The sequence below is a fragment of the Ixodes scapularis genome, unplaced genomic scaffold (genome assembly GCF_016920785.2).
Source record: "Ixodes scapularis isolate PalLabHiFi unplaced genomic scaffold, ASM1692078v2 PGA_scaffold2__306_contigs__length_199485367, whole genome shotgun sequence".
Taxonomy (NCBI): Eukaryota; Metazoa; Arthropoda; class Arachnida; order Ixodida; family Ixodidae; genus Ixodes; species Ixodes scapularis.
The window spans coordinates 94,279,354-94,306,858 of NW_024609857.1; the positions used below are offsets into that span (position 1 = coordinate 94,279,354).

The 27,505-nt window shown below is 45.1% G+C and overlaps 1 protein-coding gene across 1 annotated transcript in view; it reads left to right on the top strand.

Annotated features, from left to right (window-relative positions):
- Window positions 1-3,801: 3,801 nt before the first annotated feature.
- LOC8025353 (E3 ubiquitin-protein ligase SHPRH) overlaps window positions 3,802-27,505 on the top strand; it is a 62,570-nt gene continuing 38,866 nt past the window's right edge. The window contains exons 1-7 of the mRNA XM_042291955.1: window positions 3,802-4,078; window positions 4,753-5,015; window positions 8,523-8,811; window positions 12,560-12,839; window positions 18,789-18,927; window positions 21,549-21,779; window positions 27,241-27,469. Coding sequence (XP_042147889.1) covers window positions 3,919-4,078; window positions 4,753-5,015; window positions 8,523-8,811; window positions 12,560-12,839; window positions 18,789-18,927; window positions 21,549-21,779; window positions 27,241-27,469 — 1,591 coding nt within the window. The 5' untranslated portion in view covers window positions 3,802-3,918. The remainder of the gene's footprint in view (window positions 4,079-4,752; window positions 5,016-8,522; window positions 8,812-12,559; window positions 12,840-18,788; window positions 18,928-21,548; window positions 21,780-27,240; window positions 27,470-27,505) is intronic.

Here is a 27,505-nt window from a genome sequence, read left to right on the forward strand (position 1 = left end):
TCCGTTATTGGGCCCGATGTGGCCGTGGTTGTCTCTGTATTGGCAGCTCGAGTGTTTGTGTCTCCCATCTCAGGTGATAGGCTTAGAGCGCTGTTCATGACACCATGTTCGAACATCACTGAAGTCGTCCCTCCCGGGTCAAACATTGGCGGTCGGGGGGTGATGGGAGGCCCTCGTTGGTCCATGATGCCCTTTCGGGCGCGAAGGTCCCTTAATTTGGGCGCTGCGAAGAGCTCTCGGCGGAGGTAAGAAAAACAAGTCTTACAGATCAAGCGCTTCGTCGTCCTCTCTCTTCGATATGTCTAGAGCCTTAGAGCGCATGCTCAGAACTAGCTCACATTAATAGCCTGCTAAGACCGGTGTCGCCTCATCCTGGCAGACCAACCTTACACTGTATAAACACTAAACGTCCAATTTGACTTTTGAAGACCGGCAACCTTGATGGTGCTAAATGCACGCTCCAAAAGGACTGCGGAAGCTCGCCTTGAGCACGCACTCAACAGTAGCGCACACGGATATGGCCCGGCCAGTAACGTTGGTTGGTGTCAACCGATGGCCGCCGGTGGCGACACTCGGCCCCAGCTGCCGAGGCCGCGGTCCACGATCCAGCCTACTACAATAGAGATCAGTGGGCTGGACAGTATTTGTCGCCACGGCTTTTTGTCCTAGCCGTTTGGTGCCGTCGAGTTCGCTGAAGTCGCCAATAGGTGGCGCAAGCCACTGCCTATTTGAAACATTTTAATTATACTCATCTATTCATCATTAAAGGGCAACTCCGGCCGAAACTGAAAATGAAATAAATTACTGGTATCGCTGTAGTGACACAAAATACGACCCCAGTCAAAATATTACGTCCGTGCGACGCGGCATTCTCAACTAATGTCGATAATAAAAATGCGACCCACCGCGAGCCGCTGCCAAGGAGGTGGTTATAAGTACTAGGAGAGGGCACGTTGCGATATTGGTGAAGCCTAGTCATAAAAAGTTTAAACGATTTTGTGCCCAGCGTGACCGCAGATCTCTCTGGCGATTGGTGCGCGTGACATGTCACGTGTGAGCAGGGGGGTAAAGGTGGGTGAGGAGGACTGGCAAATCCTATGCGCCGACATCCTGGGTCCCGAGTGAACGAACGCAAAAGAGAGCGACAGAACACGAGAGAAAAAAAGCAACGTTGCCATGGTAACGCGAAGAGTGAAAACTCTCAGCAATATGAACAGTAATAATTTAACGTTGTAAACTAAATTATGACCTATTCTAACGCTTATAAAAAGCAATAAAGTCATTACGCTGCATTAACTTCCCTTCTGTCGAAATCTCGGAAATCTGGTGGTTGCGCAGTTTCGTATTCCTCAACCGCGCCCAGCCGCGCCCCACCGGCGAAGCCGGGTATATGGTTTAGTTTAGCGTTAACGCGAGGCCGTACATCTGCGCGCTTTTCAAAAAGAAAGCTTCGAAAGGAACGTGAATATCTTTCCACCGGTAAGTTCGTGAATTGTTGAAGTTCACGAAACTGCTCTGATGATGTAACCGTGTTTGGGACCCCGAGGGTCTGCCTGCATGATCCGCCGCTTGCGGCAGCCAGAATGTATGGGAAAATGGCGGACCTTTTCCTCTAGAGTTAGTATGTATGATCTCTATGCGTGTGAGATGGATGGTTGATTGTAGAAGAAATCCTTGCAGGCTTGTGCGCGCGCTCCGTCCAGTAAGTTTTATCAGATCGAAGTCTATAACTTTATAGACTGTGGTGTATTCTAGTACCCCATAGCAAGACGAAAGTCGTGTTCCAAAATTTACTCGATCTTACTCCAGAGTAAGGGCTTTGTACCCTTGGCGTCCTGAAATCTACCCGCGTCCAGCGTTTTTCAATCTGTGCTGTGACGCGATACGATCGGCCGGAGTAACTCGGATCCATTTGGGTAAGATTTGGAACACAGCCGAAGGCTAGCTACGGTCACGTGATGTGGTCACGTTGGCATGGTAAGTGAGGAGAGTAAGGAAGAAAATGAGAAAGAGACGAGGCGTCAAGGGAGCATGGCTTGTGGAGGCTACACGGCCGACGTCATGCCCTCTCCTACCCTTCTATTCTCCATGGATGGATGGTTGATTGTAGAAGGACTCCTTGCAGGCCTGCGCGCGCTCCGTCCGGTAGGTTTTATCAGATTGAAGGCTAGTCTGTGGTGTATTCTAGAGTACTCCACATCTAGACGAAGGCTAGCTATGGTCACGTGTTGTGGTCACGTTGGCATGGTAAGTGAGGAGAGTAAGGAGGAAAATGAGAAAGAGGCGAGGCGTCAAGGGAGCATGGCTTGTGGAGGTTTCGCGGCAGACGTCATGCCCTCTCCTACCCTTCTATCCTCCTTGGCCGCTACTCCTTAGCGGGCGGCCAGCGGGGTGCCGATCGCTAAAGCAACATTGGGCCGTGACGTCAGTATCGTTCTCTTTTTTTTTCCTCCGGTCCGGGCGTTGCGCGAAGTGCGCTTCTTTGAGTCGCTACCATTGCTACTTCGGCTTGTGATTGGCGTGTTTAGCCATTGCTTTTATCTGTAGCCCGTGTAGCTTCGGTATAGCCTTTTGTTTATTTGCTTGTAAGGACTCGTTTTAGCGAGTCCTCACAAGACTCGTTTTAGCGAGCAACTCGGTGCCCCCAAGACTGCCCAGCTGTTCCTCGAAAGATGCCGAGTACAAGCTGTAGCGCTGTGGGCTACTCAAACAACCCGCTGCGCAACACGGAGGTGCTTTTTCACAAGTTTCCAACGGACCGGAAATTGGAGAAGGTGTTGGTGGACGCTTTTCGACGAGTGGACTTTGGACTTCGACTTTTACGCGCCCGAGGAAAAAAGAACGAAAAAACAGACGTGTACAGCCCAGCACACCTGTGTTCGGGCGCCGCGGCCCGCGCCGGAGAGCCTCAAAGCTTCGTGTCTGGGACTGACCCGCAGCACGAAAGTGAGAGGGCCCCCCGTACTGTACGGCACTGGCAGCGCGGTGTTGAGCAACGTTGCTCCATCCACGGAGCCCCGATGACAATTTAGGCCTAGCGACGAGTACGGAAGACCGCGCACTCGGCGACAGCCACCGAGTACGGCAGCGAACGAGTTCACTCGTTTTCCAGTCGCTAGCTTTTGGGTATACAAGCGACGAGTACGGCATAGCGCACGGACGGTGGCGGCAGCCGAGTACGGCACCGCACGAGTTCCCGGGTTTTCCAGTAGCTAGCTTTTAGGTGTACGCACTAACTCTTGCTACATATGCTGGATAACTACCACGTATGCAGAATAAAAACAAAACCAACTTTCCTCCTATCTTTAGGAGCTAGCGGAACAGAGGTAGGTGCCGCTCGGCCTGCGTACTCGTTGAACTACGTTGAACGAGAACGATCCTGACGTCACGTTCACATAGCGGCTGATTTTCAGTGTTGCCGGGGCATCGAGCGGCCAGTTTCAGTTTTGTTGGCCGCGCCCCAAACAAAACTTTGAGGCGTCAATATCTTTAAAACTACGCACACAATAACGAGAAAAAAACAAAACAAAACGTCATGATCCCAAAATCGAAAGTATGGACCGGAGTTGCCCTTTAAATATTTATTTTATTTTGTTGTATGTATCACTGTTCGAAATTTATAATTTGCATGTTTTATGCTTTTTAATTTAACGATGTCTTATGCCAAAAAGGTTTGTAGCTTACCTAGGGCGATCTGCATACCATTTGCATTGAGAGTATACTAGCGCCACTTTTATTTGAAGACTTGGCTTATTTGTTCCAGCCTGAGCTGTTCAAAGAGACAAAAGAGCACAACAAACAGAACACGCGTAGTTGTTGAGCTGGTTGCACCTGTAGGTGAATGCTTGTCGTGAATGAGTGCCGATGAAATGATCGGACGTCTTTTTTAATGTCTAGCCGGCGTCTAGCAATATAGCAATGCCGCGGCTGAAGGCTACAGCCCCAAAGCGGCTGAGTTCAGCGAATGAAAACGGAGTGATCGACTTAATAGGGGACGGGGAATGTTCTGGTTCGCGCTTGTCACTGATCAACGACGAGCCTGAAGATGCTGTCCCGTGCGCTCCAAAGAAGACCAAACGTGAGCTATTCCGACGATGTCTGGCTTGCATTAAGAAATATTTTAATTAAACAACACAAGTCTGGTCTTGACGTATAGCCTGGTATCTTCCGTAGTCATTGACGATTCAAGTTATTTGTTGAGACTGTTTCACGGTTACAACTCAACGAGGCGACTCTGCGCTGCTGTGGCTTGTAAATGTAAAGTGTGCTGCTCACGCTTGAGGCCTTGAGGCACTCAGTCATAAAAGCAGCCTACAAGAAGTTCGGGACAGTACTCTTACTGTGGGAAACTTCAGTTCCAAATGATCAAAAGTAAAGGCACACTTGCCGGCGTCGACGAAAACCGCTAAATCAGCCCATATTAGCAATATTTAAAGCCTGTACAGAATTTTACGGAGTTACGGATTTGCTCGTTCTCAGTGATCCCAGCAGGATTTTAATTAAGTGCGTTCCCTTATTTTTAATAATTAAAAATTAAATTATTCAAATGCAATTAATATCCAGATTATCTCAAAGGCATCAATCGTTTTCCTACGCGATGCGTAGTTTTCACGGGAAAATTTTGACCCATATAGACCCACAGATTCTGTGAAACGTCTTGCATTTGAGTGCTGCTTCTGACAAAGAGCCAGGCAAGCTTTGACAACACTATGGGTTGGAGCTTCCCGTAAGACCATTTTGATCTTCTTTCAGGAAAATCGAAAGGACTGTCACCCATGCAGTTGGAACTGAAACACCTCTTGTCTCAACACGAATTCATCATTGTGGGGATTCCGGCCAACCACTGCAAGGATCACCAGGATTTGTTCTGTTTTGGTCAAATCAGGTTTGCCCTGGATCATCGGCTTAGTGACAGTAGTGGTGCCCTCTGTCAGAGCTTGTGTGACTCTAAAGTCTACATTGGCTGGTGCAAAGAACAAACAAGGTGCCAGGTTATCTACTGGGACACTGGCAAGGTATGGCCACATGTGTTGCTTCTTGCAGACCAGCTTATATTATGCATCATATCTGTTGCTGCTGTCTAAGCGTCTTCAGGTTTCTTTGACACGCTGCTAGAATGCCTTTCATTGATTCCCAAAGTGTGCATAGTATTGCAGTTGGTGCTCCCGTACATGCTTCATGTAATTTATGCTAATATTGGGATTGTTGCGAACCTCTCGAAGCTTGGGTTCTACCTGTTTGAAAGCGGCAGCCTTGTTGGTGGTTGGAGTTTTGCAGATTTGAATGCCGCGAGGCTGTTAGATTTTTCGGTTCAAATCTTGTAAACATTTTTTCAAGGGCTGTGTTAAAATAACTTGAACGTTATAAAGATTTAAGCTCCACATATTTGGAATGTTATAGACAAGAGCCATGGGGACATAAAGTGAAGCTCCAGGTGTAAAAGTGCCATTCTGCAGAATGTCTTTTACACCTGAGTGTTGCTCAGAAAGTTTCTAATTGAAACTGTATGTTCATTTTCTCTAATTGAAAGGCTAATGAGTAAATTTTTACAATTATCTTGCTAATTAGTGTTTTTGCAACCCCTGGCATCTGCCGTGGCTGGCAGCTTGTTCCCAAAAAGTTCCTTTTTTTTCTCAAACATCCTATTTTTAGGGATGTTTAAATGTCTTCATGGGAACACCCATTATAGAGGATCACCTTCCTACAGCTTGGTATCTGCAGTGATGGAAGTGCTGTGCTATTTGCGCCATCAACGAAAGTGTGCTACATCTTGTGCCAAAGCGCCATTTTTGCTAAGAATTGCGCCATACTTGCGCCGAGGTAGGCTTGAACAAACCAAAAAATACAAATATTTTATTATTCGTCAATCCTAATATCCATAAAAGTAGAAGGAAACAAAAATGGTACAAATATCTATATCACAGCTTGTTTATTCACCATATATTGTGTTTCGTCGTAGGTCAGAACACAGTTGAAGGCTCAAATGCATATAGTCACGAACACACTCTAAAAGAGCAAGTCAAGGGACATTCGCAGCGCTTGATTGGTTTAGCCGATGAAATGGCATGTACAGATAATTGACGAACGCCATAGTGTTGCGCTTTTGATGCTGCGTGATTGGTCCCATTGACTCGTAGCGTCGCCTGGACTTTGACTCAAGATGAAACAAAGTGTAGAGATTGCTCTCAACTGCGCTGGCCCCGTCATTGTCTGAATTTTCAGACAATGTCGACGATGACAGGAGCTAAAAGTCGTGAGAGAAATGGCAAAAAAGTGGGGTGGCGGCTACTGTAATAAGACGGATCCAGAGCCTTGTACTACTGATGATATTGCTTGACTATCGTGTCCATTACATGCGTCCATGGCATGGCTACAGCGTACCATGGCACCTTCACTGCTCAAGTCAACCGTCACGGCTTCGTATCAGCGTGCACGCTTGTTGATTTTCACCACTTTGCACTGGAGTGCTAGGAGCAACGGTTAACATGGGGGAGCGCGTGGGTTAGCGCTAATGGCTCAGTAATTAGACTAAGTACTATTATAGGTCGGCTTTCTTTGGTCTTGACTGTAGGTTGACCTTTAATTTTAAAAGGATGTGCCAAGGAAGGAGACAAAATGCGGTTCTTTATTTGAATAAACATCGCAGTCAAAGTAGTTCCTGTGCAGCAGTCAATCGAAAGGGCAGCAAACTTCTGCTCAACTCTGGTTCGAACGCCGCTAAAGTGCAGTGCCACTTTTAAAGCACAAATGTAGATTTTTATGATATTTGTGGGTGGTTGTTTTTTCAGTTATTATATTAGAATCTTGAGTTTGGTGTTCATAAAACTTGCGGGGACATATTTTTATCGATAGACATTTCAGCAGATATGCTGATTTTTGCTGACATTTTACAGGAATTTACAGGCTAAATTAACTATATGAGTGTAAAAGTGGGGAGGAGAGAGAGACGATTTATCTCAACTGAAGTGTTGTGCTATGCCTAATTTTCCAACTATATTTTTTTAATACCAATTGTAAATGGAACCTACTCTGACATACACCTTATTTCTAAAAAGAAGACTGTGTGATTCTTTTTCATTTATTCTTACTACAATATACAATAAGTCATATTCTTCAGTATCAGAAAGGAACCTTCAATCATTTTCAGATATGAACTCATTTAGCGATGCAATCACATTTTCAAGTGACGTGCTAACAGACGTTGGCTCCAAAACCGTCAGTGGCTGCTCCAAACCAATATTTTGCCTGCTACAAAGCCTGCTACAAAACATCCAATGCCACTTCCATCACTGCATTTCTTATCTAATGCATACCAGTCCAGTGATAGTCTACAAATGTGGTTCTCAACCATTGATGTTTCGCGGACCCCTTGTGGATCGGTGGAGATGATAGAGGACCACGTTTGTGGTGAGGGGAAGGGAAAGGTATAGCTTAATTATGATAATGATTTAATAAATGGATTTAACTAAAAGCTAGTTGAAGTATACTTCTCTCATTTACATACACACTAGAAAACTCGCTTGAAAATTGGAATGTTTCTTCTAAATCTGAGAAAAGGTCAACTTTTATGGCCGTGCTCTACTGATGAGGCAGGGCTTGCGGACCCCTAGAATTCCTTCGCAGACCCCAAAGGGTTCGCAAACCCTCATTTGAGAACCACTGGTCTATAGCATCAACATTTTTGATTTAATATAAAGACAGCTCCAGAATGTCTAGAAAATTACATTTTTTGTTTTCAGTGTTCATAATTGTACCAGGGCACATACATTTGTAATTTTTGGGAGGTTCAAAGATGCTTTGTACATCATAATGATTAAAATTTTGGTTAACCTAATATTTCTAAGAACACATTTGGGGTTCACGATCTCCAAAGAAACCTGAAGTGCCCTGGGTGCATTGAGGAAATTAATCCTATATTGCTACACTACACACATCAGGTGTCTGTAGAGCACATGCAGGTGCAAAGATACTTGTAACAAGTATCTTTGCACTTGCATGTGCTCCACAGACACCTGATGTGTGCGGTGTAGCAACTTAGGCTTAATTTCCTGAATGCACCCAGGGCACTTCAGGTTTCTTGTTCTCTTACCAGCTTAAAAGGATACTGAACCGAAATTTGGATTTCGCACAATAAGGCTGCAGAAGCATTGAACAGGATGCTACGAACTCCAATACTTCACTCATACATTGATATCTCAAACAGTTGGCCGTACTTTTGGAAAAGAATAGCGCAATCAAGCGAGGCCTATTACTTCATTGTCCTCCTGCAAAAATTTGAGAATGAGGGGAAGTGGCCTCTCCTCTCTCCTCCTCGCTTTGGTTCACCAGCTCGACGGGACATACTGAGGAGGAGAGGGAATGAGAATTGTGACGTGACTTGCCTCGTCTGCCGTGTTCAGTCGTGCACTTCTTTTCCGAAAATTCGGTCAACTGTTTGAGATATCAATGTATGAGTGATGTTTTCTCGAAATCTCGAAATAAGATGATAAAAGTACACGCCATGTTTTTTTTATTGTTTCCAGTGGCTGACTTGCCCGGCTACACCCTCTGTGCCGGAAAACGTCCTCCTTGCTCTTCGAGTTCACAGTACAGCTGCGTCCACCATTTCCAACAACCTTCATCATTCTCATCGACATCGGGGTATTTTCCTGTGCATCATTGCTCAAGTGGAAGCCCTCGGCATCTCTTTGGGCGTGTTCCTTGCCCCGTTCGGAATTTCCACATTGCATCACCCAACTGACGTGCCGCGCCACAACGTCAACTCTGAAATGCAGGACGTGGTTCAGCATTTTTTTGGCATTGCTCACCCAAGTATGTTTTACTTTACGGCGGCATCGAAGTGACTTTTAAAGGTCAATTTTTGTGGTATATAACTGAAGTTCCATGTTGGCATTTATTTCTTTCAATGCGGAGGTGTTTTTATCGGGTCTAGTTTCTCTCGCAGATTCAGCTTTCGGTAATTAGTGGAGCAAGACGAAAATTTGGGGTTTATCGGGGCTCATGTTAAAGAAAATAAAACACGTGCTGGGGATTTCCCAACATCGGGGGACAAACATGTGACCTGAATACTTGAAAATGTCTCTGTACCAATAACAACAAGAAATGAGATAAGATTAGTTGCTCCAAAGCAAGAAGAAGCCTCTGTGTTCAGGGCCAGGCTGTGTTCAGCTCAGGTCCAGGTGAGCACAAAGTAAATCCATAGAGATTTTCATCCCTCAGAGCTTCTTGAAGCTTGTTTTTTCCTTATTCAAGGGCAGCTCCCACTGGAGTTTTTTTTGCCGATTTTGATAAAATTGGCTTGGGGGTTAATTTTTAGGGTTTATACGCATCGCAAGTGGGCTCATTTTCGTCTTCTGCGCATGAGAAAGGAAAGTAGCGGTGACATCAGAACACCGAGCCCTGATTGGCTGATTGCGACCCCCTATCTGAGCGTCGTCTGCTCCTTTGCAACGTCGTCTGCGTCTGTCTTACCTTTCCTGTGACTTTCGGAAGTCGAGCGAGCTCGATTTAGCCTTTCAGAGAGGCCAGACGAAATAACTCGAGCGGTACGTTGTTTTTGTCTAACAACTAGCAGACGCGCTTTAAGGAGGGAAGTCAAAGGACTCACTGGCGAGGTGTTCCGAGGCACCGAGGTTTGTTTGCTAAGAACCGAGAGTGAGCGTGCTAGTATCCGGAAGTTTCCTCCCAAATACTTTTTCCCTCCTTTCATGTGCGGTGAGACTCCTCACTCTTTAACGGCGTCGGCGGGTTGGCGCAGTTAACGTCGTCTGCTTTACGTCTGCTAGTCAAAGCGATGGCTGCTTTACCTTTCCTGCGTCTGTCGGAGATTCACCGCTTTTTCACCGGCGAGAGTCACCGTTGCCTGGGGAAACAAGGAGATGACAAGAGGAAGAGATTGACCTCTTAATCTAAAATTGAGGTCAGCGATCGAAGTATAAGACGGGAAGGGTTCACAAGGGTCGCGCGGGCATATTCCATTCAGCACGCCAGCCGGTCGTGGGCAGACGGTCGCCGAGTCGGAGTGCGTACTAGGCCTATCTGCCGTGCTCGTTTGGTCATTGTCGGTGGAATTGTGGCCGTTGGAGCTTTTCCCGGGTGTTTGTGGATCCAGCGTTCTTGTTCGTCGTGGTCTGTTTCAAGTACTTTTTACTTTTTTCTTGCTGCTTGAAGTCGGGACGCGTGAGAAGCGCACATAGAAAAATAAACGTCCGTTGGTCGTTGCAACCGCGACGCTGTCGTCCATGCTGATTTGATCGTAAGAATTGCGTAAGACAGCTTCGGAGCTATCGTAGGATTTCGTCGTAACCTGTGCGAAACTTACGAAAATTTCGTTTCGTGAATACGAATTTGTTCTCAACTTTTGTTCTATGCATACTTTTGGCGTAAGATCGTTCTGTGAACCTTCTGCACTTTAGAAAGTCGCAGGAAAGGTAAGACAGACGCAGACGATGTTGCGAGCAGACGACGTTGCAAAGGAGCAGACAACGCTCAGATAGGGGGTCGCGATCAGTCAATCAGGGCTCGGCATTTTGACGTCATCGCTACCCCCTGCACGAGGAGCAGACGAACTTGCCCTCCGCATTGGTATTTACCGAAAACACAGATCCAGTATAACTCTGGCCAAGGTCTAATCGAGACTGATAGCTCCTTAATTGGTGACGATACCGGTGGTGCTGCACTTATAATGAAAGTGGGAGAGGACGCAAATACATACATTACAATCCATCTCTTAAAGGGCAACTCCGCTTCATTTTTGATATTTAGAGAACTATGTAGCCCTCTTCAATATCATGTAGGAAAACCCCATGTCAAATATTGCGATCTAATTCCGTCTATATATTTAATAAACTGGCCAGCAAACCTTCAAGTGAGCCAAGTCGCCGAAATCTGCCAACTCTAGCGTGCGACGTGAGGCGCAATCGTCAGCGCAGTCAATGCGACGGGGTTGGAGCGGCCAACATTGAACTACTACATCAGAGGCATGACTACGTCATTCTCACGTTCTGTTTGTTTTTACTTCTCAGAGCTAAATTGAACGATGACGTCATGAGTTTCTCCTCCCGGTGTTGACTGATTGGCGTCCACGTGATCACCGTAACGCGGATGCGCTAGTTTGCGCTGCCCTGCGCGCTTATCGGTCTGTTTCTCCGCTCCCCCTCTCCTCTTTCGTCTTCTCCCTCGGGCCATCGCCGTCCATGCCATGCGAAGCGACCTGCTTGCATCGCGTGTTCTGTCCCTCGCCCCCCCCGAACGTCACAAGACCACGTGGTTCGACGTGACGTGGCCATGACTCTGACGACACGAGACCAATGTTGCCTGACGCAACCGAAGTTTCGGTTTCAGTATCAGCTGATGTTTAAATTAAGATTACACAAATAATATTCCACATTTTGCGAATTTGAAGACGTAGAGCTGTTTAGTAGTGCTTTGTGAAATGGGATCACATGTAAGCCTCAATTTTTCGGAATTGAGTGGAGTTGCCCTTTAAGTGCCTACGCCGAGTTCGAATGGGCATTGCATCCTTTCTCTCGAATTTTCAGCAAAGGTTTCAGCAGTTGCCGCTAGTTCTCGCGTGTTCCGCTTAATGAAGAAAATTGAGAAAATAAGAAAATGCACTAGATAGTTATGCGAGGTCTTGAAATTCTCTTTAGTGTCCCTTCAAGCAAGAAAATCCTGACACTTGTTTCAAACTTTTTTCTCGTCATAATAGTTTGCCACTGGAAAAGCTCGCTAAATAAACCTCTTCAGGTTGTGAATGTTTACAAGCGGTGCAGGATACTATCTGGATTCCTCTTGTGGTGGTGTACTAGATGTAAATAGACCTAGCTCTGGAGGCTTCCATTGGGTTAGTGAAGTGGCCTTATCACGCCATGTTTTCTGTCCCACTAAGCCAGAGTGATGAGTAAAAGATATCCTAGCTTACATAAAGGATTGAGTTGTTAACATATGGGCATTTCCTTCCCTTCACACACAAAGAGGCTTCCAGATAGAAATCCTCTGTTGTGTATTGAGGTACAGGAATTAAATACCATATGTCTAGCTGAACGCACCTGAATGGCCTCTCGGTAAAGGCATGGCCAAAGTAATTTTTATGGACTGAGCACTAATAACTGTGAGAGTAATTAGGGAGTGCTAGTTGTGGATACAGTAATGAAGCTGCAGCTACTTTATGTGAAAGATTGTATAGTTTTTTTGGACAGTATCATATCAACCGAGATATGCACATACTTTTCTGCAGAGGATTTAGAAGCCAGTCATTTATGCGAGACAGATATAGGGCTCGGAAATCTCATTTATGCTGGGGTTCTGACCATCTGAACATCATTTTCAATGCCCTAACGCAGCCTGCTTTCTCGTTCCCCAACATGGTTGCCCCCGTCATCATTCTCTGGGTTCTTCCCGTGCACAAACGTAATTGACCCTTCGCATCACTTTCTCCTTAGAAAAAAAGAAAGTGTAAACCGCCGCGATGCGAGGACGCGTCGCGGCAGTTCACACTCACTTCGGCAATTTCTTGATTACCAGCCTTCTAGGAAGTGAACCTTGTTGCCGTTTGCAGGGTACCCGATACGGCAGCAGTTCCCAAGACAGAATGTCGACGAGCTCTACATGAGAGTCGCTGAGGCGCAGGCGTCGCAAAAGGAATCGGTCGACTCGTCCGATGTGGATGTGCAGCACCCCGGACTTGTGCCCACGCTCCGTCCCTACCAGCGGGACGTTGTCAGGTGGATGCTTTGCAGGGAGAGGCAGCCCCCGGTAGCTTCCGAAGGCAACTTCCTCAGCACAACGGTGGTCGACTGCCGTGGGAAGACGCTCGCCTACAACGCTTTTGCAGGCTTGTAAGTATTTGACCTTTTGTTGGGTATTATCAATGTGGCATTTTGAGGGAATCTAAGTGCAGGCCTAAAATAGGGACTACAAGGAGCGTTTATAGAGTAAAGGCCCGTTCACACAGTTGCGTTCGGAGCGACCACTACACTTACGAACGAATGCAACTGGTTGGAACGACGAGTTACCATAGCAACGAAGCGCCAAACGGTCGTTTCGTTCGTGTTCGTTCGCAACGCAGGGAGTTCAGCCGGGCTGAACTTTTTCGTTACGTTCGGGAACGACGGGAGCGACAGACCAATCACAGGTCGAGGAGAGCTCGGTCGCGCGCGTTGCATGCGGGTCGTGCCAGGCTCCTTCTGTCTGGAAACATGGCGTCTGTGGTGATCGTCGCTGTGGACGGCGTGGTGAAAGCTCCTTGTTCCACGTAAAAGCGCTATCCTTGACTGTGAATTTTCGTCGTGTGTCATTATGATAGCCCAGCACGTACTAAAAGGAAATATCCACTTACTCGCGCGGCGACGCCGTGGCGCCACTCTCAAGACAGCAGAAACGCCCGTGCCGTCGTGTTTGTTTACTTCGACTACAGTGATGCTTTCTTAGCATCTGTGTCCTCATACATCACCCGGATTTCTTTTCTGGCGTATTCCATGCGTTTGCTCAAGTTCAAGGTATTACTGGTGCGTACCGTGTGAAGGTAGCGAATTTTCACGCGTTTTCATCACCCGAGAAAGGTAATTAGTGTTAGTAATCCTGAACGTTCTCAACGTCTTGCTCGCAACGTCTATCTGATCACAAAATTATATTTCTACATTGCTATATCGCTGCTAAGATTACATCGTCTTTCATAATCGTAGAAAAGGCGTGTGGCGAGATTTGTACTATTGGCAAAGTCGTGTATTAAAAGTCGTGATCGTGCAAGACGGCGTACAGCATCTTTTTTTCTTTTTTTTAATGCACTGCCCTGCAAGCGTATCCTAAGAAATAAAAAAAAAATAAAGTTTGTGGTCATAGAAGACGGTCTGTCTCTTTTCTGTTACGCAAGTGAGTGGCAGCGCATCCCCTTCTTTTTAGAGGCACCGCTGAAACAGCTGACGGCGGCGGAGAGGCGGTCGCCGTGCTGCCGATGCACTGCGCTTGTTGCAGGCTGCAGGGTTACTACGCGCGGCGCAGAGTGGTCGTTCCGGTCACAACGGACGCAGTCGTGGATAACGGGTTCGTGTCAGATGTCTGAACCAGCCTTTACGCAGCTATTGTAGGCGAACAGCAGATCTTCGTGACTGTACGCCACAGCCAAAACCTCCGGCTGCTCCGGTGGACCTCGCGTCGGGCAGGAAACCGTCCGCCATGTTTGTAAGCGTACCTGGGTTGCTTCCTATTGGCTAGGAGCAGGAGCTGAAGCTCGTTTCTCATTGGCTGTTGATTCCTGTGGTTGCGTGCGATTGCATGTGTGTGTACACGTCGCGCACGGTTGTCGTTGAAGTCGCAGCGGTTGCATTCGTTCGTAAGCATAGTGTTCGCTCCGAACGCAACTGTGTGAACGGGCCTTTAGCTGCCTGACAGCAAAAGTTTTAGCATTTCTCGACGAATTCACTTTTAAATTTGAAGCACATAACCACAATAATTCCAAAGGATTAGTTCCTTGTAAAAAGCAATACTTTGTCACAAATAAAAAGAAAGAGGCCAATTGAAAACAAACTAGATTCTCCTAAAATTTATTTATTTATTTATTTGCTTTCATTACCCAGAGGGCATTACTGGGGAGGAGGACTGACCGTGGTGCCCCAAGCGGTTAACTTAAGAACTACACGGATGGGGACAACAAATACAATGACTCAGCGCTCGGCCGACATAACCGAACGCGGCGTCAGCGTTCGGGTGGAGTTCGTGTTCTCCGGTGAGGGGGAGGAGGGCCTCTTTTGTTACCACTCAGGCCTGCATGAACAATGCAGCATGCACGGTCCCAGCTCAGCACAAAAGCCTAAGTGGGTCAAGCTCGCATTCTCTGACGACTGCTTTGGGGAGAGATCCGGCACTTAACGTCACTTCGTTGATTGTTAGTATTTTTTACATTACACTGTGCCCCGCGGTCTATTGTAGAAGATGACATGGACATGCCCATGAGGCGGCATGTGCACAGGCCTTACGTTGAGTAAACACCGAGGTGGGGGGAAACAAACGGGCCAGAGCGCCCCCTATAGTTCGATCTCCTGCCCAATTGTAGGGGAGTTACATGAGGGGAATATATATGGTACAAAGATATAAACAATGTGTTCTTAGAAAAGCAAGAATAAAAATGTATGACAGTACATCTAATCTGTATTGCAGAAGTGAAAAGAGCATGGTTGAATTGACAATTTCACAATAAAAAAAATTCTATTTGTGAATGGTGAAAAAGAAAAGAGTGGATAAAGACATTAGTTGTGGCGTCGTTGAACTCTTGCACTTTTCTTTCATGATTGTTTCATTGCGAAATAAAATATGGGTCCTTTGTAAATTTTTTTTGTCAATGCTGGTTTCATTATTATAAAGAATGTTAAATAAACATTTTAGATGATAAGGTAGTTAATGCAAGGGTGCAAGTGAGCTGGACAAGGACAGCGATTAGAATCTTAGAGAAGGGGGACGAAGGACAAACACAAATTTTGAAAATACAGCTAGGTGACTTGTACGTGACTGAAAGAATCTGCCTGGTATAATTAGGGATAGGGACCTCTTCTTCGGTCGTGCACCAGTTGCCTAGCTGTGTTTGGGGATCTTTGTTTGTCCTTTGTCTCCCTTGTTCCCCTTCTCCAGAAATTCCTATCGTCAATTTTTTTTTTTTTTTTTTTTTTTTTTTTTTAATTTTAATTTTTAGTTAGAACGTATGTTTGCAACTAACGCCGTGCACCCTGTGACGCCGACAAGGGGGACGGCTCCCTCGAAGCAGTGCACTAAAGCTGTTTTTATGCACTGGTGTGCTCGGGAACGTTCTAACCAGAACATACGATGACGGACAAGTATGAACTGAAACTTTCTAGGAAAGTAACGATTGATAAAAGGAAGAACTAGCCCAGCGAGGTTTGAACCCAGGAATTTTGCGCGGCAGCCGTTTGCACTGCCAACTTCGCCATGCATGTAGCAGTGTTCAGTGAATTCAAGGGGACACGTAAGCCCAAATTTTAAAATTCCTGGAAAAATTTGTTTTTCAAATTTAAGGTCTTCAGTTTTAGAAACTAATTATACACCCTTACACTAAATTTTATAACCATATGCCAAATATTTATGTTGATATAAAATATTTTTAACACATTGTGAGGCAGTAACAAAGTAAAGGAGTTCATTGTTTGAATGCATTTTTCTCAGTTCCACTTTTTGCTGCAAATTTTACGAAGAAATCTTTTGCTCGAAGGTAAAAGTATACTAACCCCACAATCAAGATCTGAACTGAAATTTACTGGGGAATCGGGCTATTTACTTTGTTTTAAGCTGATGTCGTCATGGAGAGAAAAAACTATGTTTTCAAAAATTGACATAGGACAGATATGCATCTCATATTTTGAGGTCAATAGCTCTTCATGAAATATTTACATCTGGGCCCGTTTGCTCGAAGCACTAACCGCGGCTAAAGTTAGCCGCAGTACCTAGGAGAGGGATTTTGAGATCACGTGACTGGCTCGGTAGGGATGCGGGGAAACATGGCGGTGCCCCAGTGAGTGTGCGCCGCTCGCTTTGGAACTAATATGCCGTTGTGGTTGCAATATCGGGCGCGTTAGTCAGCAACGAATGGTGCAGGAGGCTTTCGCTTTGCCTTACCTCACTTAAACCGCAGAGCATGGGCAATGACATCGCCGCATTTTTTAGATAGTGTTTCGATTCTGGGCATTCCTAAGCCTAAATGATCGCGATAATTGTTGGCATAGCAACGTCTTTGGAAAGCGGATTGTTGATAGCACACAAAAGCAGACGGCGTCCCAACAGACCTCTTTTCTAAATTATCCAAGCACCGAGGTGCATGCTACGACTGTAGTTGCACGCGTCGCACGTGCTGGCTTCTGCAGTAGCAACCGTTCTAAAGCAAAAAGTATAAAACAAATTTTGCCTTGCACGCACGTTCGTTAAAGCCTTATTATGATTTTTTACTTTAAATATTTTATAAGAGGAAGGCCAGCGCGCGTGAACCGTAGAATTACACTTCCAGCGTTCTCCTCACGATGCTTGAATAATTTAGAAAAAATTCTGTCGGGACGCTGTCTGCTTTTGTGTGCTATAAACAATCCGCGTTCCAAATACGTTGCCATGCCGACAATTATCGCGTTCATTTAGGCTTAGGAATGCCCAGAATCGAAACACTATCTAAAAAATGCGGCGATGTCATTGCCCATGCTTTGCGGCATAAGTGAGGTTGGGCAAAGCGAAAGCCTCCTGCATTATTTGTTGCTGACTAACGCGCCCGATATTGCAGCTAAAACGACGTATTAGTTCCAAAGCGACCGGCGCTCACTCACTGGGGCACCGCCATGTTTCCCCACATCCCTACCGAGCCAGTCACGTGATCTCAAAATCCCTCTCCTAGGTACTGCGGCTAACTTCAGCCGCGGTTAGCGCTTCGAGCAAATGGGCCCTGATTTATAAAAACTAGATAGCCCACAGTTTCACATCCCCCCACTTTATATTTAAGCAGTCAAAATGGTGCTTAATAGCTTTATTTGTATATCTTACATATCTTAACAAAGAGCGACACATCTTTTTATACAGGTTTGAAAAATTGTCTTAGAGAGCTGAAAGTTTGTAATACACCTACATCTGATGTTAAATCTCCCCTGCAGTTTTCATTCTGATCACTTGAGTAGCTCAGAAGTTAAATCTCTAGCCAGTGTCCCCCCTTAACTAGTAAGTTACCTAGGTACTTTCAGTGTCCTTTTCCTGACTAGAAAGTCAAAATATATTTGACAGAAAGCTTTTCTAGGGATGAAAGACACTTGTGGTTTCTGAATTTCTTGGAGGAGAGAAGTTTAATATTTATTTCCAGTACATCACACTGGACCCGATGTGGATGGGCACATTGATCAATACTTGAAAGGAGAGAGAAAGGAAGGATAAATGGTAGCTTTGGAGAGATTGGCACATAACTTAGTATGTATTGAGCCACCTTCGTCATAAAACCTGAGGAGACTTGATTGATTATTCTCAAACATCTTTTTGTGCTCATTGTGTGTTATCTCCTGGAGTTGATACAAGGTAGCTTTTTTCTCCTAATAACTTTCTCAAAAAATTTTCCTGCTGAAAACTGTTTTGGCAGGTCAGCCTTTTACAGTGTGACATATATTCACACTGTTTTGCGAGCCCAGCTCTGCGATAGTTCACTGCCGATCAAAGAGAAGTGTTGTAGGAATATGCCCGTCTGAAACCCGGAACAAAAAACATTAATAGACAAACTTGAAAAAATACAAGATAGAGCTGCTAGGTTTGTTCCGGGACGGTGCGGGCGGAGAGACAGCTGTACACAAATGAAGACTGAACTGAATTGGGAACCGCTCTCAGCCCGCCGTAAAAAATTGTGTTTAAAGTTTCTGTTTTTGATATTTAAAAATAAAACTGGAATTAACAGTGAAACTTACTTAAAAGAACCATATTATATTTCTAAATGGAACGATCATGCTTTCAAAATTAGAGAGTACCGCGCCAGGACAAGCATGTACGCCAACTCTTTTTTTGTTAAAACGATACGAGAGCGGAATGGGCTGTCGGAGCTGCAAGAGTGCAGTGAAAATGAAGATGCGTTTAATAAAGAATAAAGGCACACATTCCGTCAGCTGGTGTTAAAAAGCCGTGAATAGTTTCTTCAGAGCAAATCTGTGTCTTGCAGAGATCCCCTCAATACTGGGCAGTGCAAGTGCATCTAGCCCAAATGGGGGCAGGCACATCCGGACCAAAAGGGGCGAATGTAACGGGCTTCTCTGATTTCATGCTCGTTTCAGTTTTGCAAAAGAAAAACTTCCTTTTGCTTCTGTGGCCAGACCAGGAGGAATTTTGGCAGATGAGATGGGACTAGGCAAAACAGTTGAACTTCTTGCATGCATTCTCTCCAATCCCATGCCAGACATTGATGCTCTTTCTGTAAGTACACTAATTTCTTTATTCACCCACTTTATTATTACTATTCTTAATATTATATCGATTGAAATCTATGAGGAGCCTTTTATTTATATAACTGTTGTTCTTTACTGTAGCTGTACAAACCTCCAGTTGACCATTTGTAGGGACCATGGCATATGGCACTTAGGGTAAAGGTCCAATTTCTGCCACTTGTTTTTATGAATATCTGAAACTGATCATTGACAACTATGCAAGACTGAGACAGCAGGCCCCGATTTTGAGCTTACTGCAACATATATCATTTGTAGGGTACCCTTTTTCAGACGATAAGCTATGCAGGCGATCTGGTTGGAAAATGATGCAGTAGTTTAAGGATTTAAAGGGGCACTGACACACCAAAGGTTGTATTTTTTGTTGTCTAAAATGATGCAAATTGCAGTCATAGACGCAAAAAAAAAATAGCACAACGCAAAAAAAACAAATTTCACAATTTTTGGCGTTTCTTTTTTTCCTCTTCTGACATCCTCGCTTCCTTTTATTTGTGACGTCAAAAATGATAAAATTTAGAAGCTTTTTAAGTGACATTTCTATATTACTTAATAATGGCATTCATAAAACATGGTTTTTAACGTAATTGCAAATACACTATGGCCCCTCTTTTTGAAATACCGAAAATCGAAGTCCGGAGTGTTGTCGCCTCCTGGCTTTTTATCCTGCCTCGGAAAACGTGGCGGCGCTGGCAGCGCTCGGCACATTTTGCATTTAGGGTGATCGGTGAGTCGGGGAGTCAGACGAAGTTCTCTTTTTTAGGTTGTTGACGACCTCTCAGACTTCGAAAAAGAAATCACCAAACTGTCAAAGCAACTGGGTTTGGTGTCTGTGCACCGTAGTTTCAGCTGTGGCTCTGCTGGGGCAGCCTTTCACTGAGAACCGGTGTGACGTGGTCCCTCACGTCGCTCACAGAAGTCCACTGCACATTCTCTTTGACCTCGCATCGTTTCAAAGACATTGAGATAGCTGAAAGAGCCCTAAAAGAATTTAAAATTCGAAAGTGAAGCGTCGTCTGCTCACAGCAATAGGTGGCAGGCATGGAGAAGAGCGGTTGATCATGGGACACGAGCGAACATGACACATTGAGTCGTTGCGGTTCGGAGGCTTGAGAGAAACTTGAGTTGCAGGACGACTCAATCTTTGATGTCACTGCACTGGCGCGGATCGCGCGGGAACTTCAAATTCAGCTTTGGGAAATTTTTTTTTACTTCACAAATACTGCGTTCCCAAGTTTTGAACTTTGAGGGTAATGTCTAGGCGTAGTTTTCAATCGTTTCGGATAATAATAAAAAAAAAAAAAAAAAAGATTTTGAACTGTCAGGATGCAGGGATGCTGAACAGAAATCTGGATTCCCCCAAACACACGGCAAAGGCGTGCAACGGGATGCTACAAACACCAAAACATCACTCATACAGTGATATCTCGAACGGATGACCGTATTTTTCAAAAAAAGAGGCGCATTTGGCAGGAATGTTGACATCATGTTTCTCCGAGAAGGAGAGGGAATGGCCTCGCATCTTCTCTGCCTCGCGGCCTTGAGGGAGCGAAGCGAAGAGAGGAGGAAACTAGGTATCTTGATGTCACGCGCCTCGTCGGCCTGGTTTAATCTCGACTTCTTTTTCCAAAAATACGGCCGTCCATTTGAGATATCGCCTTACTAGTAGTGTTGTAGGGATTGTAGCGTCCCGCCTACATCTCCAGCATTGTTTTTTTGAAATCCAAATTTCGGTTCACTATCGCTATGACCCTTTGTCGATGGGACTGTAAACAATTCAGCGGTCTTGGCGAAAATGACATGTTTGCGTTGGAATTCCATGGTTGATCGAGCTTTCCTAACCAGTGAGGTGGCATGCTCAGGTTTGGGGGAGTTTTAACCTGAGCCAGTTGTCCCCCGCTGCTCAGCAAACGGGAATTGACCAACACCTCGAGTTGGGATCGCTTCCTGTGTTGCGTGCAAACATAGAAACAAGAAGGAGTCCATGCATTTAAGGGAATCTGGGTACAGCAGTGTTTATTAGCACAGAAGCACCAACAACGCTTCAGCCAGCAACGGAGGAGTAGGGCCACGTCTTGGTCTCTAGGGCCAAATTTGGCATGCATGTACTTTAGAATAGGTAGAATGCAACTAGCGAGGTCTAGCTAGAATGTGTATTTTTATATTTATGAAAAATTTAAGAAACTTTTGTTAGTCCCTGGGAAATGTCATTTTTGCCATTTTTAATTACTTAGAAATAAAATATGTCTCACACTGATTATTTCTGTTCTTTATTGCATATGATGGTTTAAGAGGAGCAAAGTAGTTTATTTTACTAGGCTCTTTTAAGTGGGTTGCCATGCCCCACATGTGCACAATAACGAAGCTTTTCTGCATGTGCATTGCATCCAGAATATAAAAAAAAAAACTATGTCAAATTTAACACCATATTTATGAAGAGGAGATCAATCACTATAAACTGTAAAAAATTCATTTTGTTATTGTAAATAATAAAATTAATCTTTTCCCCTGGCACATGTCCCCTTAATATTTGTTTGGATTACCAGTTCAATCCACTGAGAATGGCCAGTGAATGCAGCTGTTCTTCACTTCTAGGTCAGCAGCTGTGATACAGAAGTGTACCCAACTGAGTTCCAGGATGACATTGCCGAGGGTGCTAAAGTTGAGTGCTTCTGTGGGGATTATTTCAACTCGTGTGGCATCCCTGAAGAGATTGTGCTGTGTCCCGAATGCGGTGTCTTTCAGCATGTGGCTTGTACGACCAAAGACGGTCTCTGTTCTGAAGACCGATACATGTGTCCACAATGCTGGGTGGATCCCCATAGGGTGGGTGTCCTTTTTGTTCCTCCAGAAACTAGCCTGAAGAAACCCTCGGTCCTTCGAGAAGTGTTTTAATGTCGTTCCCCAGTGTGGCGCTTCTCGTGTACTGCAAGATAGTGCAACTTGCAGACGCGGTAATGAGTGTTGATATCTCTTGAAGGTATATTTTAGGCTCCTGAACAAGTCGGGGCTCTAAGCTCTACAATAAGTACTTGGACAGGAACTTCTTCATTTGCTGTGATTGGTCACCACTGTGTATGACAGGTTTGTAAATGCCGTCAAGATTTAAAGGTCTGCTTTGGAAAGTTGGGGCCGATTATATGAACAATTCGCAACTTTCATGAGTTTGTGGCAGCGCCACTGTGACAACCACCAACTACTCTGGGTTGCCCGAAGGTCATTCAAATTGCTGACAAGATTACTCCCACTTTCAACGCTTATAAGTCATAGCTCCGCCTGATGTTACGCTGCCACTGTCTAGTTGGGGGGTCGGCGACCCGTGGTGCGCGGACCACATGGCAGTATTATGCGGCCCCCAGTATGACACCAGAAAAGACCTTTCACCCATCCCCTCTGCCACCTCCTTACACAATCTCAAGGACTACACGGCAGTAAAGACCTGAAATGATGTCAGACAGGAACAATAATAATAATAATAATAATATAATAATAATAATAATGCTTTATTCGGTTTCTAAAACCCGGGCGACAGTGAAAAGGCTATTGCCCATGCCATAGAGGCCCACTGTACCCGCTACACAAACATATATACAAAAAAAAAAAAAAGTATATATATATATATATATATATAAATCTTTGTACACTGGGATTTGGGTCGGATTGAGTGTCAGATCACAGTTCTTTCAGATGGATGGTTGCACATTTACACAGTTCCTTTATGTCCGCTTTGCTTTCAAATGTCCCTTGTGTGACGTCACTCGGGAGGGAGCGCCAGAGCTCGATGGTTCTCGGGAGGAGCGTGCTTCTATGACGCTCCGTCCGTCCAAGGAGGGGTTGTAGTTTATCGGCGCGATTCTTCCTCACATACCCTAGGAGAGGCGTAGGAGGGCCACCCAGCGTGCAGGCTAGGAGGCGGAGCGAAGCCACCTGCCTACGGACAGACAGGCAGTTCCACCCCACAGCTCCGAGAAGTTCCGGGGTGCCAATGTCCCTGTATTGCCTCAGCTGCGGCGGCGATTGGCGACGGAGGATAGCATAGGCCGCGCGCCGTTGCACACTCTCCAGCGAGGCAATTGCGGCGACCTGCCTAGGGCTCCACACCGACGAGCAGAACTCGAGCTGCGGGAGCACTAGTGCGGTGTATAAACTCCGCAGTGCCTTTGGGCCGGCCCCCCTTGACACTCGTTGGACGAAGCCCAGCGTGCGTCGCGCTCGCGAGAGCACCTCGGTAATGTGGGGGGAAAAACGGAGGTGCGGATCGAGTGTGACCCCCAACAGTTTTGTGCTCTGCGTCCTTGTGATAAGGCTGTTCCGTATCGTCAAGTCAGGAGAAGGCGGAGGCTGTCGGGTGGTGGTGAACAGCATTGTAGAGCACTTTTCCGCATTGAGGGGTAGCCTGTTTTTCATGGACCATTCTTCAATCTTGCAAAGGTCCTCTTGTAGCCGTTTGTAAGGGTTTCTGCCCCTGATAGGCAGAAGGAGAGTTAAGTCGTCGGCATATAAAAATGGTGTTGAACTGAGGGAACGGGTCACATCATCAATAAAAATGTTGAAGAGTGTTGGGCCTAATACGCTGCCTTGAGAGATGCCCGAGACTACTTCTAAGGACTCGGACTTAGCTCCTCGAAATACAACCCTCTGGCTTCTGCCTGTTAAGAAATTTGCAATCCATTTGTGTGTTGCACCTGCCACGCCAAAGCTCGACAGTTTCCACAAAAGAAGGCTGTGGTCGACTTTGTCAAATGCCTGCTTGAAATCCAGCTGGACCAACTCGCATGCTGTGCGGTCGTCCAAGCATTCACTTACTTGGTGCACCAGTGTGGCCAGAGCAAGCTCGCAGCTACGGCGTGAGCGGAAACCGTACTGGTGAGTCGAGAGTAAGCTCCGCTCCTCCAGTTGATGAAGCATCTTGGTGTTAATAATTCGCTCCATTGTTCTGCACACAATTGATGTAACAGAGATAGGCCGGTAGGAGCGCACGGACGTGACGGAAGTGCCGTTTCCCTTGTGGATCGGTTTAACCAAAGCCGTTTTCCACTTGGATGGAACTGACCCTTGTTCAAGAAGTGATGAGAACATGATGGTGAGGATCGGACAGAGTTTTCTTGCACAAGTCTTGAAGAACGCTGGGTGTATGCCATCAGGCCCTGCTCGTTGGGACGGATTCACACTTTGCAATGCCTCCCAGGTGTCATCACAGGTTATGTCCAAAGGTGCAAGAGGCTCAGGAAGTGGGGGCTGGTCTCCCAGAAAGGAATGAGCCGGAGGATTTTCTCGCGGTGTCCACGCGGACGCAAAGTAGGTACTGAAAATGGCAGCTGTCTCTTGAGCTGTTCTTACTGTTATTAACAAAAAGTGATTCCAATTGGCATTGTCCAGCATCCCCACACTTGGACAGATAACATCGTCACTTTTTTTGCGCTGGTCCAAAGGAGGGGCAAAAAAGCTATGTGATGGAGAAAAATTCTTCGTGTAAACACGATAGGTCAGAAACAACTTTCATCTAAATATATTCAGTCAATGGTCACTCGGGAAAAAAACATTTTTTCGGGTTTGAACTTCGTCTTGACCTTGAGGAAGCAGCGTCCCAGAAAGGGTTATGTGTACAGCCTCTTCTCTCCATCTGGAGGCAAGATGATCAAAAGATAGATAAAACAAGTGCAGGTTGGCTTTTTTCATACTTCGTGTGGCATCTTGGTCAATGACATACTGCTGGAAAGTGCTTTGTGAGTGCCACTAGCAAGATCTGTTTTGACTGGTGATTGCCACACTGGAAAGATACACATTTTGCTGTTGTGCCCGATTTTCTCAAACTACATCTGTACAATTTGAGAGGCGAGTTCCTAGAGAGGTGAGTTTCCAAACAATAATATAGTCAACGGGTGATTTGCTTCCTAGAATTGTCTTTTATAATTGCAAGGGAAGGAAGAACTCGCGTCCTGGATGCTCGCAGATGCAAAATATTTCAAGCTGAAGCAAATTTTTTTCCACCACCAGGTTACTGAGTCTAACCTTTATCATTTCCCTTGCTGCAAAATGTTTGTGTGGGAGATAAGCACACCACTTTCCACAGAAAGACTCTATCAAATAATTTGTTATTTGAAGGAGGAGTTTGCTGTTAATTTCTCTAATTTTGAAAGACATTTGAGCAACATTTGGATCTTCTGGAATCTGTTAATATCAAATCTCGGCGAGATTTCAAAAATTTACCAGATGGAGCTGTCTGATCTCCAAATAGGCAGTGAGTTGAAAGACAGATTTTATTATTATAAAAATAATCTTTATATTTCCAGACATACATGTGTCTGAGGTGCCGCTGCAAAAGAAGACAACATATCTTCTGACAAGGCCCTCGGCCCCTGATGTGAAAGACCTTGTTAAATTTTACGCTGACCTCACGGAATTGAATTTTTTTTATTTCGAAGAAACTTGCAGTGGCCATGATCACAGTGTTTGGTAGCATGTACATCTGTTAACAGACTTTTTCGAGGAGGAAGTACATCGAGCCAAACTTGCGTCCATGACTGACCTACAAGCACCTCCACGATTTTTTACAACCGTCAGTGAGCAACTTTAACATGTATCTGAAGCTTGAGGAAGAATGTTCAGCAGCAGAGCTCACGTTGAAAAGATTCTTTGCTTTTATAACCTATGTTTGTAACCTTGTGTCATACAGGCTTAAAATAAGCAGCATGATTTCTATTCAAGTTTTAAACATTACCGTCAATTCAGGCCTTTTTTTTTTTTTTTTTTTTTTTTTTTTTGTTTTTGCATTTTTTCTTCTTTTTTGACTTGCCGCCCAGCCTCCTTTGTGTCGGCTCCATGACGTCTCGGCCCGACACTGCAAGAGATTGCCGACCTTTTGTCTAGATTATTATATTTAAGAGTAATCATTACGTCAAACTTAGGTTGGTCTGCTCATTTTGTGAATGTTATACAGATGCTTCCCGTAAACTGTGGTCTTTACAACGGCATATGTGTCACTGTACTGCAGAAACAAAGCTCGTGGCCTGCACTTCTTTGATTCGTCCACTATTGCAATATGCAGGTGTTTTATGGGACCCGCATTCTTTGACATCCATTGATCAATTGGAACGCGTTCAGAAGAAGGCACTTCGATTAATTTATAACGCATACGACAGGGAGACGACTGTATCATCCCTGTATGTCTCCTCCGCATCACCACAGTTACCATGTCAAAGGAAAGTCAAGTGTTTGAAGTTTCTGTATAGTCTGATACACAATAAGATTGGGTTAAATTCCAACGACTATCTGAAATGCAACGACAGCTCCGTGACACAAGGCGGAAACACAAAAATTTGCTTCACGAGTTTCAATGTAAAAAATACATTCTTAAATATTCTTTTTTTCCCTAGAACCATCTGTGATTGGAATGACTTGCCTCAAACTGTGACAAGCCTTGCTACATATGATTGTTTCGCTAGAGCTTTAGACGATTCTGTATATAAGTAAACATCCACGCAATAATATTTTTGTATAATTTAGTATATGACATTTTGTATTGTATATTTTTACAATGTGTGCCCTGCAACTGTACATGCAACCATGTCTTTGCCCACAAGATTGGGTCGACAGTATTCCTGAAATAAATAAATAAGTAAAGTGGAAACTACGGTAAAATACTGCGGAAGCACCCACTTCACTTAAGCGCCCACATCCCTCAAACTTGGGAATTCTGCATATTATATGTTAAGCTCCCGATTTGACCGGACAAGCGTCTAGATTAACCCGATTTTCAGTGAAAGTGGTCTGGGCGCTCTTCCGGTATATTACGGCAAGTTGATTTTTAGTTTCTCGGCTTTCGGGCTGCTAAATTTAGGGCTGTTGTTAGAACTCCTCTCTGAAATATATTTTGAAGCCGAATAGTACCTAAGTGCAAAGATGAATATTTCCAGTTAATCTAAGGGATCAGACATCTTTATATCTGTGATTGATGCCTTGAAAGAGTGGCTCTGCTGTATTAGTGAACCCCCTTAGCGAACGTATGAACAGTAAAAAGGAACCCCCCAAAAGCAGTCCTAAAACAAATGAAATGGTGTCTATAGCTTTCTTTGACTATATTATGTGATCAAAATAAAAGGGCTTAAAAAAAAATATGGTAGGTATCATTGTGTGCAGTACAGTCTGTTGCATGGCATGCAAAACCAAGTGACCCCATTTTACTTCGAAAATGCCGCCTAGTTATAGAGTCTGAGTTGCGAGTGGAAGTGCAGCGAGTAGTTCTCTGTCATTCCAAGTTGCCTGACCCTTGTGATCTTACTTTCAGGAAAAACTCAAGGTGAAAGCCACCCTGATTGTATCTCCAGCCAGCATCAGCTTCCAGTGGCTAGAGGAGATTGAGAAGCACCAGACTGAGCTGTCAGTCATGGTGTACGAGGGCATCCAAGCCCAGGGCTTCGTGCCTCCCACAACATTTGCAAAGCACGACATTGTGCTCGTCACCTACGAAGTGCTGAAGAGGGAGATCTACTTCACAGACCTGCCAAATTCCAACGGTAAATATTGTCAGGGATAGAAAAGTAGACTTGCAC